Genomic DNA, 12,410 nt, shown 5'->3' on the forward strand with positions numbered 1-12,410 from the left:
GAACACAGGCTACCAAAAAAAGGACACAAAAGAGTAGTAGAAATTGCACCGGCAAATAAGTTCGTTATGATGATTTATTGTTTACGAAGCAGTAAACGTCATACGGGGAGAAAGAGACATGACGATCTCTAATCATCCGGGCATCACCATAATGCATATTAATGGTTTGAACATATTACTACATTACGTCACTAACGTATACGGCACTATCAGTATTACAGCAAAAGTTCCATTTACACAGTCAATGGTACAATTAGTACACCGAGTAAATGCATCGCGCATACAGGCTGAAATACAACACTACACAACACAACACAACACAACAAGGCAAACATTACAATAGCTCCACAAATGATATTGCATTCCATACAGGGATTTTGTCTGAGAAAAAAAAACACACACTTTGAATTCATTGATCGACACCAATCATTGCACATACAATAAATGCCTAGGGATTTTTCAATGCTGCCAATTCTGTCAGTCATTTTGGGTCAATATGCAGTGTAAAGACTTGTAGGGTAAGCTCATTCCATATAAGATATAAAATTCACTACGTTTTTTAGTAACATACAATGTCTAGCAGTACATGTAACGTTACATAGTCCCTCGACCTGACCTAGAGGTCAAGGCAGACACTGCACATCTACAATAGAGCTATGCTAGTTACAATGAATACTACATACGTGGCACGATGTAAATGTACATCAAACACCTTACTTTCTGATACATTCTTAGGTCTACAATTGTTTGCCTTGCATGACCCGAAAACTGGAGAGTATAACCTCTAACCTCCTTGCTCACGATAGAATGCGTGATTACCTTTCGGTAATGTTCAGTAATTCTCAGGACAGATCGTACTGGAAACACTTTATTGATTGTATCACTCCGGAGTAAATCCGGAAGAATAATGATGATGATGAATGTTCACCACTGGTGCTATCAATACAATTAGTATGTAACGTTACCAGGCTGAGATTTGTTTCTGCTTTACATGTTGTGTAGAGATCTGTGTTCAAAATGGCAAACAACATTACCCAGTATCTGATCATGAAGGTCAACGTTCATCGTTCTGTAGGTCTCCGTAGTCAGAGTGGGGTGCATCGTTCTGTAGGTCTCCGTAGTCAGAGTGGGATGCATCGTTCTGTAGGTCTCCGTAGTCAAAGTGGGGTGCATAGTTCTGTAGGACTCTGTTGTCAGAGTGGGGTGCATCGTTCTGTAGGGCTCTGTAGTCAAAGTGGGGTGCATCGTTCTGTAGGTCTCCGTAGTCAAAGTGGGGTGCATCGTTCTGTAGGTCTCCGTAGTCAGAGTGGGGTTCATCGTTCTGTAGGGCTCCGTGGTCAGAGTGGTATGGGGTGCATCGTTCTGTAGGGCTCCGTAGTCAGAGTGGGGTGCATCGTTCTGTAGGTCTCCGTAGTCAGAGTGGGGTGCATCGTTCTGTAGGGCTCCGTAGTCAGAGTGGGGTGCATCGTTCTGTAGGTCTCCGTAGTCAGAGTGGGGTGCATCGTTCTGTAGGGCTCCGTAGTCAGAGTGGGGTGCATCGTTCTGCAGGTCTCCGAGACTAAGCGAGAGGGGCGAACTAGAAAGTCCGTTTTTATCTGTTGCAAGATTTTGTGATCAGAATAGCAAAAGGGAGACATAATTACCGGGTTCGAAACCATAAAAAGTACTGCTGTAAAGTAACGTGGAAAATGACATTAGGGCTTCGTGATAAATACAGTATGTAAATTAAGAAATTATGACTGAGCTTCAATATTATATAGGGTGAGTCCGAGATCAAAACAGCAAGGAGATCTAGTACCTAGGAAGGGGTCAACATTCTGCAGGGCTCTATGGTTCAAAAAAAGAAGCTGCTATACGAAAGCTGGCCTTTGGCGTCTTGTAGGGCCGTTCCGTGCGTTGAGTCATACCGAGCCAGGCTGGAGACCTATCCCACCCTAAAAGGAGTAAAGCACAAGGACTGTTTCTTGACACTATCAGTGCTCTTTGTTTCTCAAGAACTAAAATTCAGTTTGTATGTTCGTAATACCACGCTATTGGCTATTCCGTTTGGTGTGAAGAGCGTTGTGTGATCTTGTGTGGGATTTCCTCATAGGTTTTGGAAAGATCCGGCAAGTTCACCTGCCGACTTTATCTAGTGAACCTTGATTCCGGGTCAACGCACTGTAGCTCGACGAGATCAAGTGATTTATACTCGTCACGGTTTCCATATCAACATAGCCTGGGGTCAGGGTCGACATCCTACAGCACCACGTGATCACGAGACTCAGGTGTGATTCTACGTCAGCCCCTTGACCACATGGGTGAATGAGTCACCAGGTAGCCCTATATATATCCGGCACTCACCAGGCCGCCAACACACATCAGAGAGAAGTCGCCAGGTGCACAAGATGGCTACGAAAGTAGGATGTGTTGCGGCGCTGCTGACGCTGGCATGTTGCTCCACAACTGTAGCGGGGCAGTTCTTCTCTGCGAGCTTCTACGAAACGTGGGGATACTATACCCAACTGGCCTCGAGCAAGCCCATCGACTGGAATACAACCGCATATCTGAGGGCTATTGGTCATGTTCAGGAGGCTTGTTACGACCCGAGTGTACAACTTCACACCGACATGCAAGCTGGACTGTCTTACGCAATTCAGAGTAAGATCAAATATTTTCAATCGATATTCTCCTGCATAGATAGTTACATGCTAACTACTTCACTAACTTACAGATTTTGGCTGGTTCATAGTTTTGCCCAAAAGATCACACAAACCCCCAGCTAGCTAAATTTGCCACGCCCATTGTAACTATTGCTTATTGTGGGTTATTCAACTGACCAAATAGATAGTTATAGCAAACCTAAAACGACAATGTTTCTTTAGTAAAACCATGACGCAGACATGTGTCTGATTTTTACCCTTTGATTCAGAAGTAGCTCTGACCTTGAATTCATCTTACACCAACAATAGTTTATCATTCTTGTTTCTTACGTTTATGTGCAATGATGTCTTATCAAGTACCGTCCAGCTTCTTTCAAATATCCGATGGTTATCAGTGTAGTCAAAACGCCAATTTCTCTATATTTTGTTGTCTAATAGATACGGATATCCATATTAATAGCTTTCCCATTGGGCGTCTACAAAAGTAGCGTGTGTGCGTTTTACCTGGTAACCATAAACAGTGTTAATCACCTTTTGTCAAGTACTAATAGATGATCTATGATTGACCTGTGTAAATCATGACAACATGTTTTCCCTCGTAACAGTGTTCCCAGTTGAAGTAGTTTATACTGTAACAAAAGTCTTTTCTATAATTTGTGACCATCTGAAGATAACATATTTGGTCATTCGTTATCATATAGCCTGATTGAATCGCACGTATAGCCTTGGACAGCGGAGTTTGCGTTACACAGACTAGTTGTTTTGACCTTGCCAAGATGTTGTACTGTCCTTTTACGCCACGCCTTTTTTTAAAATATGCACATGTCTTGGTGATGCCAAGTTGTTTTCAGGTGTGACTAGAACAAACACTGCTTAAGACGTCATGGACGTTTGCTACAATGTCAATACACAGAAGAATTGTTTACGCAATTAAGCGCGCCTTCTAGATTTCGACCTCTAGACTGTTGACTTTGGGTATCAGTTACCGTAATAATTGTTTTCGGGGTCTGAAAGTCCTTGACCTCTGGGTTTTCAAAAAAAAGTTCACAAAAACAATATATTTATACACATAACGGTGTCCTGGTTCTACAAGATATGTCTAAACTGATTGATCACATAGATGTATATCAAATCAGATTTTCTCACCACTTTTCTACCGTGAGTTTTGCTTGGACAGAGCTGACGTAATGGAGAATATTTTCGTAAACGGTAGCCGTGTAACGTTGGCATGGCGGCCATTAATGTATGGACCGTGCCACTTACCAGGATACATATATAGGCAGACCAGTGGTTCCTGGCCTCCATTATAACGTATTCTTCACCCCCCCCCCCCCCCCCCCCCCCCTCCTCCTCTCCCAGTGCTGGACAGCAGTGGCAAGTTCAACCCGTCAGGTCTGTTCGAAGGACAGTGGGACGCCGTCGGTAGCTTCAAAGGCTGCAGGGACCGCGTCAAAGATGCTCCAGACATACCGGCCGACTTGAAGCCGATGTACTGTGCTGTGGTCTGGTCAGGAATCGCACCGGTATGTCATTAGACTTGAACTTGACTGTATAAATCATCATTCCTCGGCATATTGTAATGTATGCCAGCTGTAATTGTCATTCTTTTCTTTAAATGTATCAATGAACGGACTCTTGTTTACCATGTGCCTGCTGTTGTTCTTGTGCGTAGGAATTGACGGGAGGTGCACAGACATTCGCACAGGGACTCTGTATACCCAACACATGCAGCGATTATGAAGTTGGACTCCTTTCAGGCACAGGTATGTTATTTAGATTTTTAGTGTTTTTCCTGTGACGAACTCCTGTAGACATAGTGTTTTATGTATTTTCTTCCTGTTCTTGTTCCTGATGGTTAAGGTACATATCGATGCAATAGTTTTGACGGTCATTCACTAACGTCGTGTGCCTCTCCCACCGCGCATAGTTCATAACGAGTTCCTTGCAGAACGTATTTTGACAAAATGGTGCATGATTCTGCTTCATTTATGACCACTTTATCTACGCAAAGTCTGCAGTGGATAAAATGTTTCGGGTAGTATGTGATGCCCCCCGTCTTTGTCTTTATTAATGATGCATTATTCTACTCCTTCTTAGGTCTCCTTGGCTTCAAGCCAATGTCCAGCTGGACTCCGGTGGGAGTTCTCTGTCAGCGGGAAGAACTGTACACTCATTTCAATACTGGGGCCATCGTTGCATTGTAAGATATCACCTGTGCTGAATTACTATCAAGAACATACCGAAATCACACCAGCAGTAGTGGGTTAACAATAGAGTTGTTCTTTTTTAAGTTGGAAAATGAATTTTTGCATGTCTGAGTTGTTAGAAATATCTTTAGAGTTGTGTAGACAACGGACAGTTGACCAGATAGGGAACCAGAGAGTAATGTCATGTACATGTGGCAGATACTTAAGTGCTAGCAGCTATCAAACTTTACTGTAGAATCCTTACCGATTAAAAGTGACAATGACGGAATATCTGATATGTACAGCGTTTCGTATCGTGAAACGTATTCAAATCCCAAAGACACTATTGTTTCAGATGCTTCATCTCCATCATCCTGCTGATGTTGGTCATCGGTACTCTGTACGAGTTCATCATAAACGTCTCTTACACAGAGGAGAAGGTGAAGTCTATACCTAAGAGTAAGTACAGGCGTCTCATAGACATTTGTTAAACCTTAATGATTTTAAGTGATTTGTATGTTGTTGCTCCCTTCTCTATCGCCAAGTTTCTCTATCAAGATTTGGGTTCTGGGTTGGTCGTTTTTGTAGTTTTTATGCTGTTTTGTGGAATAACAACATCAATGCATTCAATAAACTGTTGACAGCGTCTGGAATATCTACTGACTGTTTGCGCCTACAGCATGCTGTCATAAACCGATTTCTTTTCACTTTGTTTACCTTTTGTCTCCCTCTCTTTATGAAGCTGAGAGATATCAGAACTAGTATAAACGGTACACTGAGTCTGTTGACATCCTTCATCTTTATACACAATGATATCGGCATCCTCCTTAATTGCACAAGACTTAATTGGTATCTACAGGGTATCATTATGACCTCACCGTCTGTGTGAAACGTAAATAAACTGATGCTGAAAATACTACGATTCTCATATGATTTCTTGTTTTACTGTAGGTAAGACTGGCCGGTTCCTACTGTCCTTCTCTGTGTACTCCAACACTAAGAAGGTGTTCAACACATACCAGCCGCCAGGGCAACTTCCGGCGCTCCACGGCATCCGGGTTATCAGCACTTTGTGGATCATCTACGGACACACAGACTTCTTTACCGATAACACAATAACAAGTAAGATGCCCCTTTAGAATGTGATATCGTAAATGTATGTTGCGCTACTCTAATCAAAAGAAGACGTTACCAAACCCTGATTCAACTGTGCCTTACACTTAGCTTGCTTAATTGTAAACTAGCTTTTCTGTCAACTTAAGTGTACAGTTGCCTAGTTAACAGTTTTGAGTAACCGATCTTACGTCTCTACAGCTAACAGAAGAGAGAAAAATGACTGGTTCTCACAGTGGTGGTTTTTCATGCGGGGAAGCATGGACATGGCCGTGGACACATTCCTCCTTCTAAGGTAAACTATCGAAGTATTCTACAAGCCATTAGATGTTATTAAAATCTTGCACCAACAAATACGTACAATGATGTAGTTCACAGCCAATAATGGAATTGCTACCTTAATGACTTTTAATGCTTGTACAAAGACTATCCGGTATTTATGCATATTTTTATTATTACAAAATGTGGCACATGAAATCATTCGTTGTGTATTCTACTTTCCTACGCGCTCCTGTACACATTTTCCACCCGTCGTTGATGTTAAAACGTTTTACCACAGTGCGCTCCTGGTGTCCTACCTGTTCATGAAGCAGCTGAAGAAGAATGGCGGCTCGTTTACTGGGAAGGACTTACTTCTTCACTACCTGCACCGTTACTGGAGGTCAGGATTCTTTTTCCACTTTTTCCCTATCTATTTGAACTTATTGATGTGTAGTTAACGTTACGTAAAGTTTAGGTTTAGTCGCACTATAACATTAGCTCTGATTATGTCTGATAGAAGATAAGAATGTTTTGATCACATACTAGTATTTGACTTACTGTCGAAGTTCGTCGAAGCAATTTGCTGAGAGATGAATAATACTGTGACTGTGCTTGTTGATAGGTTGACCCCTGTGTACGCCTTCCTCATCATGCTCTTTGCTTGCTTGATGCTCTACATGGGGACGGGACCTGTCTGGGCTAGTCCTGCTAACCTCGCCATGGGAAACGTCAACGCCTGCCAGACATGGATGTGGACAAACCTCTTATACATCAACAACTGGTTCAACGCTGAAAAAGAGGTATTGTATACGAAACAACTTTGTCAAAATGTATTTGAAACTTCTACCGTTTTTTCAAATAACGTGTTGAAATGCTAGTGTTAGAAGCTTCACTTCATAGAGGGATCAATATGTTCAACCCACAGTGTTTCGGCTGGGCGTGGTACCTTGGTGTGGATATGCAGCTCTACGTCATAGCTCCGGGTCTTCTGGTTCTGCTGTACAAGTAAGTCAGCTGTTCTTACACAGAGTACGTGCAGTACCGTACATGGATATCAATACATTATACGCCATCGTTGTTCCACCTTTCATTATGAAAGATGTAACAGCAATGGCGCACAGGAGCATGCACTCGCCATGGATGTGTTAACCCCAAGCCTTTCGAGCGTCATTTTGTGATACATTGTGAAGATTTTGAAATATTTGCAGGCAAACGTTCTTTTATCAACAGAGTGTTCATCCTACACTTTTCAGGAAACCGAACTGGGGTGTAGGTTTGGTGACCATCCTTCTCGGTGTCAGCATGGCCCTGACTGGCATCCTCTACCACTTCCTCGTCAAGTAAGTGCTTTTAGCCATATCTTCTTCGATGAGTTGAGAGAATAACGTGCATATCAGATTGAAATCTATTTCATCTTAGCAGAATACAATTAAGTCTTTTTAACACATCGTAACGCACATGTTTACATTCATGAGAGTAATCCATGAAATGTTTATGAAATCTTCTAACTCGCGTCAAACTTATAGCCCAATGTTCTTTTGCAGTAGTGTTCCGCCTGGGTCCTATTACGGTACGGTGTACAAATACACATTCACCCGCATGGGACCGTACATGGTTGGACTACTGATGGGCTACATCCTCTTCAAGACCGACCGCAAAGTACCCAACACTGGTCGCACCAAGGTACTTAAAGCATATTGAGATCTATTGAAGATCAAGAAACCACTGCACGTATTACAAGAGCACGGCATACGTTCGGCGTCTAATCTTAACAACAGTTGACCGAGAACATGGTTGCATATGTATAGAAGCATTGAAAGCTACTGTGAACGTCTTATTGCCCATATGTCTTAAATGAGGAATGGCAGCTAGAGATCACACGATCATGAAGGGCAGAGGCATACAAATATTCTATTTTCTGCCCTTTACAGAGATGGAGGATCCAACAGTTGTTCAACGTTATGGTTGTAAAATTGCTTTCTTCTTAAAGATTTAACCTCCTTTCCCCCAGGCCCTGATGCTGTTGGGATGGTTCTGTGCGACAGGCGTTGCCGTGCTGTTTGTTGTTGCCCCCCAGTTCATCGGTGGAAGCCCTTACTCCGTGCTTGGCCAACCGGCCTGGAGGGCGTGGGACAGGACCATGTTCTCCTGTGCTGTGGCCTGGGTCGTGTACGCTTGTTGTGTTGGATATGGAGGTACAAGAATGGATATTTTGACCTCCTCACTTACTTATTATGATTCCTTGAAATACCTGCAACTCATCTTTACCAAACTGCACCCCGCTTACTCTACGACCAATCTAATTATTTGTTCATGACGGCAAAAACTTCTTTGTATCATAATATTTTATGGTCACAGCATACATGCCTGAAAAATGATATAGGAAATGCAGTTTTCTGATTATTTTTCTGTATCATGTTTCATATTTCATATTTCACAGAGAGAAGGGAATCTTTCTTATCAGTTCTTAGAGACGTTTACATTCCACTGATTTTTCTTCAGGAATCATCACGGAGTTCCTGTCCTGGAGCGGATGGGTGCCGTTGAGTCGTTTGACGTACACTGCGTACCTCGTGCATCCCATCATCATGCATGTCTACACCATGTCCCTCAAAACACCACTGTTCTACTCGGCCACTAACTGGGTGAGATATCATTACAACTCATGACCTAAAGAAAATGCTAAGTCATAATTTAACAGAATGTGTATAGTTCGGCACTTTTTATAGACAAATATTACCTAGACATATTACCTGTTTGTTTTTTAATTGAGTGGTTTGGGTCACGTGCCAACATTTGCATAGCCTGGAATCCATACTAAGTACCATCGGGGGCTCCTCAATATCTCTACGGCACTGTGAGTGACCCCCGCCTGCCCAGATAGCTTAGTCCGCTCGGGGTGTGTTTACGGCCTTGGATTAGATTACGTCGCCACCGAAGCGGGCGGCTGGGAAAGTAGGGGGGCAAGCGTAAGTAGTAGTAGCGGTAGGAAGTACTCTCCAAGCAGAGGTTGAATGGGCAGATCGTCACCGTTCAGCCCATGGGCTAGCGACAAAAAATGACGGCATATGATAAAACGGTGACGATCTGCCCTTTCAACCTCTGCTTGGAGAGTAGTAGGAAGGCTATCAGAAACGGTTCAATAAAGCAAACTGGGCCCAGTAAAAAACCCTAAGCCGACCCTTAGAGACTGGGACCAGGCTAACATTTGCACTTTTGTGGCTAAACAAGGCTGGCTCAACTGTTGGACAGATTGCAGACAATACATGTGTATTGTCTTATGCATGCTGTCTGACAAATTCATCAGACACCAATTGTTACACTGCTTGAGCTTTATAAATGTATAAGGAAGAATACTCCAGACCTGTTCTCCACACATTTTGCAACATCATGTTTCTTTATATCTATAAACTTTATGACGTGAAATAATCTTGGTATGATAGCAACAACCAGACTTTGACCATTCTTTTACATCAGACACGAACCATAAAACCTAGAACAAACTTGTAGACCTGAACAAAAGATATCCTAAATGTTCACACGTATTGTCTGGTGGTTAGCAAGAGGCCATTGTCTACAAGACATGTTGACAAAACCAGAGCTGAAACCAAGGAGGTTGCTGAAACTTAGCAATTGACTGTTTTCAAACTTGATCAAAGGTAAAAAATGCTTATCAGATTTCAGGTAACTGCAGAAAAGTTGGTCTTCTTCTGCTCTCCCCCCTTCCTCTAACAAGACCCTGCCTGTGATCGATACTTGCTGACAATTGTAGCTTCATATAGGATTTTGGATGTCTGAGTATTCTCCAAGCAGAGGTTTCGGTCGAGTGGGTTAGGAGTGTCCAGGGTTTTTAACGTTTCTCTCCCTTCTTCTCCCTTCTTCAGGACTGTCAATCCATGAAGGAAGAAAAATGTTAAAAATCCCCCCACTCGACCAAAACTTCGGCTTAAAGATTTATGTCTGAGGCTGGGAAAGCACAGTGGACAGCATGCCAGGGTATCCAGTTAGCGCTCAATGTAATGCTAATAGCAGGCGGGGGAGTGGGAGGTGAAGTCTGAGCAATTATCGCCTTACCCCAGTACACATTCACACCATTGCCATAGCACCTTCCTCATTTAAATGTCATTATAATATGATAATTAGGGCTTTGGCGGGGGATAGCTGGAACTGGCCTTAAAAGAGCTTGAGGACGTTTGTTACGACACTAAAACTAAACATGGTTTCATATATCATGCAATTGGTATTCATTTTCATCGCCCGTTTATCTTCTGCAGTGGTTCTACTTCATCGCGTATTCCTTCATCGCCTTCCTGTGCGGCTTCGTTGCCTCCATCATGGTGGAGTTCCCGTTCTTCGGGCTTGAGAAGCTGATCTTCCCCCAGCGCAGAGGCAGGGACAGCTCGAAGGCATCAAACAACGTGACCAAGGAGGCACATGACAACCAAGCTCTTGAACTCGGTACGTGTCGGGAGTTTCGCGTATGAATATCAAATACTATTTAACTGGTATCTCTTGTTGTCGTTGTAAACCTACTGTTGTCCCAAATATTCACACGTGTTTTTTTTTCGTTTTTTTTTTCTTTCAGGAGAAACTGGCCATGTTACTGATCAACCGCTCGATGACAGAGCTGCACAGGCAAACGGACACATGGCGATACCGAACGGCAATGGCAGCTTCATACCGGGACAAGCCGACGGACAATGGGCTGTGACCATACCGGCGAACCAGGAGACTTTTGACCAGAAACTTTAAACTTTCATTGTATTGTGCCAAACACTTTGTTAAATTCCCGTGAATTGCCAGTCAGATGGCACAGGAGCACATACATGTATACAACTAGACTTTCTTTTCTCTCTGATGCTTCTCTATTTTTGTACGATTTGAATATATTCCAGAATCCTCAAGATTTGATACAATTTGATACGTTTTGGATGTTATGACTATTATAATTAGTAACGGGTGTTTGTGAGCTATTTCTTGTTATTGCTGTTTGTAGTTTCATTTCTCACAAACAGAAAAGTAACGGTGTATTGTGGTATTTATTGCACCATTTGCGTTGATACAATTTAAAATATGTATCAATTGATTCAATTCTCCCCAACATATACTGCCGGATACGTATACAAATGTTCACCTTCATGTAAATTTTACGTATTCTCACGACGACAGAAATCAAGGGATTTGTACAGTTATCAGGTATGCCTAAAAGGTGTTATGATTGTTGTTGCTATTACCTCTAAACAAGGCAATGTACTTTTTGCATACGCCTTGGCATGGTTGCTTAAAAGCGAATTAAAAGTGAATTTCAATGCACTGTTTTTCAGACACATTGATGGCATAATATTTCTGTATATAAGGAGTTTTTCAATCAATGGCAAAATAAAAAGTCTTCAATTACTTTGCAGTCTTCTCTTTGATCACTTAGCTACCATAGGCAGATTTCTTTTGCATTTCAGTAATCTCGTATTCTTAGGATACAGATCTGCGTGACTTTTGTGTTGAAGAAAAATGATTTTCAACAAAACAGAGGAAAAACAAGGAAAAGAGAGAACTGGTAAATGAGTAAATCTTTCCAATTCCACTCGTAATACTAGTATGTAGATTAACTTCAAATGCTTAGAAATATAGATAAATTTTCGAAATTTTAAGTCAGTGCAGTCAGAAAACACATAAAGAAATGTAGAATAACTTATTTTACTTTATTTTACTCAATGGTCACCACGTAAGGCCACATCGAAGTGGCCTAAGGAGAAGTGTCGCTGTTACTGTAACTTAGGTCAGAAACATCATGAGACTAGCCCAACTGTTCAGGGTAGGCTGCTCGCGAAATTTCCTATCCCATTTAGACCGGATTAGTTTTGATCCGCTCACACCGCATCGGGTGAAGGACCCCTACTCGTTTCGATAAGTGCAGCAGGTTCTAAGTTAAGTGCTCGAGGTGTGGCTCTCCTCAAACACGGCACCTCCATTTACGTTTCAACGTCCTATTCGAGGAACCGAAGCTAGGTACTCATTCAGTTTCACCTGACTGAAGTGAGGAAAGTCGTGTAAAGTGCATTTCCCAGGGGCGCAAGATCTGTGACATGACAGGATAATCCCGAACCCGGGACTTCTTGGGTTCTGGGCCAAACACGTTGCCGTTACCCCATGTGACCCTACGCGGTAGGCATGTCGACGGATTCACGACAGCGACTGTCCGTTAAGGCCC

General features: G+C 42.5%; 1 protein-coding gene across 2 annotated transcripts; it reads left to right on the forward strand.

Moving 5' to 3' along the window:
* The first annotated feature begins 2,305 nt into the window (after positions 1–2,305).
* On the forward strand, positions 2,306–11,599 carry LOC136444062 (O-acyltransferase like protein-like). Of its 2 annotated transcripts, none has more exons than XM_066441523.1 (16): positions 2,306–2,640; positions 4,002–4,165; positions 4,315–4,405; positions 4,740–4,842; positions 5,184–5,287; positions 5,780–5,950; positions 6,143–6,236; positions 6,501–6,602; positions 6,825–7,002; positions 7,128–7,207; positions 7,456–7,542; positions 7,750–7,885; positions 8,214–8,397; positions 8,705–8,847; positions 10,477–10,660; positions 10,788–11,599. In XM_066441523.1, exons 1-16 carry the CDS (start codon positions 2,388–2,390, stop codon positions 10,952–10,954), a joined length of 2,241 nt encoding a protein of 746 aa, XP_066297620.1. In that variant the 5' UTR covers positions 2,306–2,387; the 3' UTR covers positions 10,955–11,599. The 2 variants fall into 2 exon arrangements, with proteins under 2 accessions (XP_066297620.1, XP_066297619.1); XM_066441522.1 differs by having other exon boundaries at positions 2,307–2,640; positions 7,747–7,885.
* The last annotated feature ends 811 nt before the right edge of the window (positions 11,600–12,410 follow it).

The sequence above is a fragment of the Branchiostoma lanceolatum genome, chromosome 10 (genome assembly GCF_035083965.1).
Source record: "Branchiostoma lanceolatum isolate klBraLanc5 chromosome 10, klBraLanc5.hap2, whole genome shotgun sequence".
NCBI lineage: Eukaryota > Metazoa > Chordata > Leptocardii > Amphioxiformes > Branchiostomatidae > Branchiostoma > Branchiostoma lanceolatum.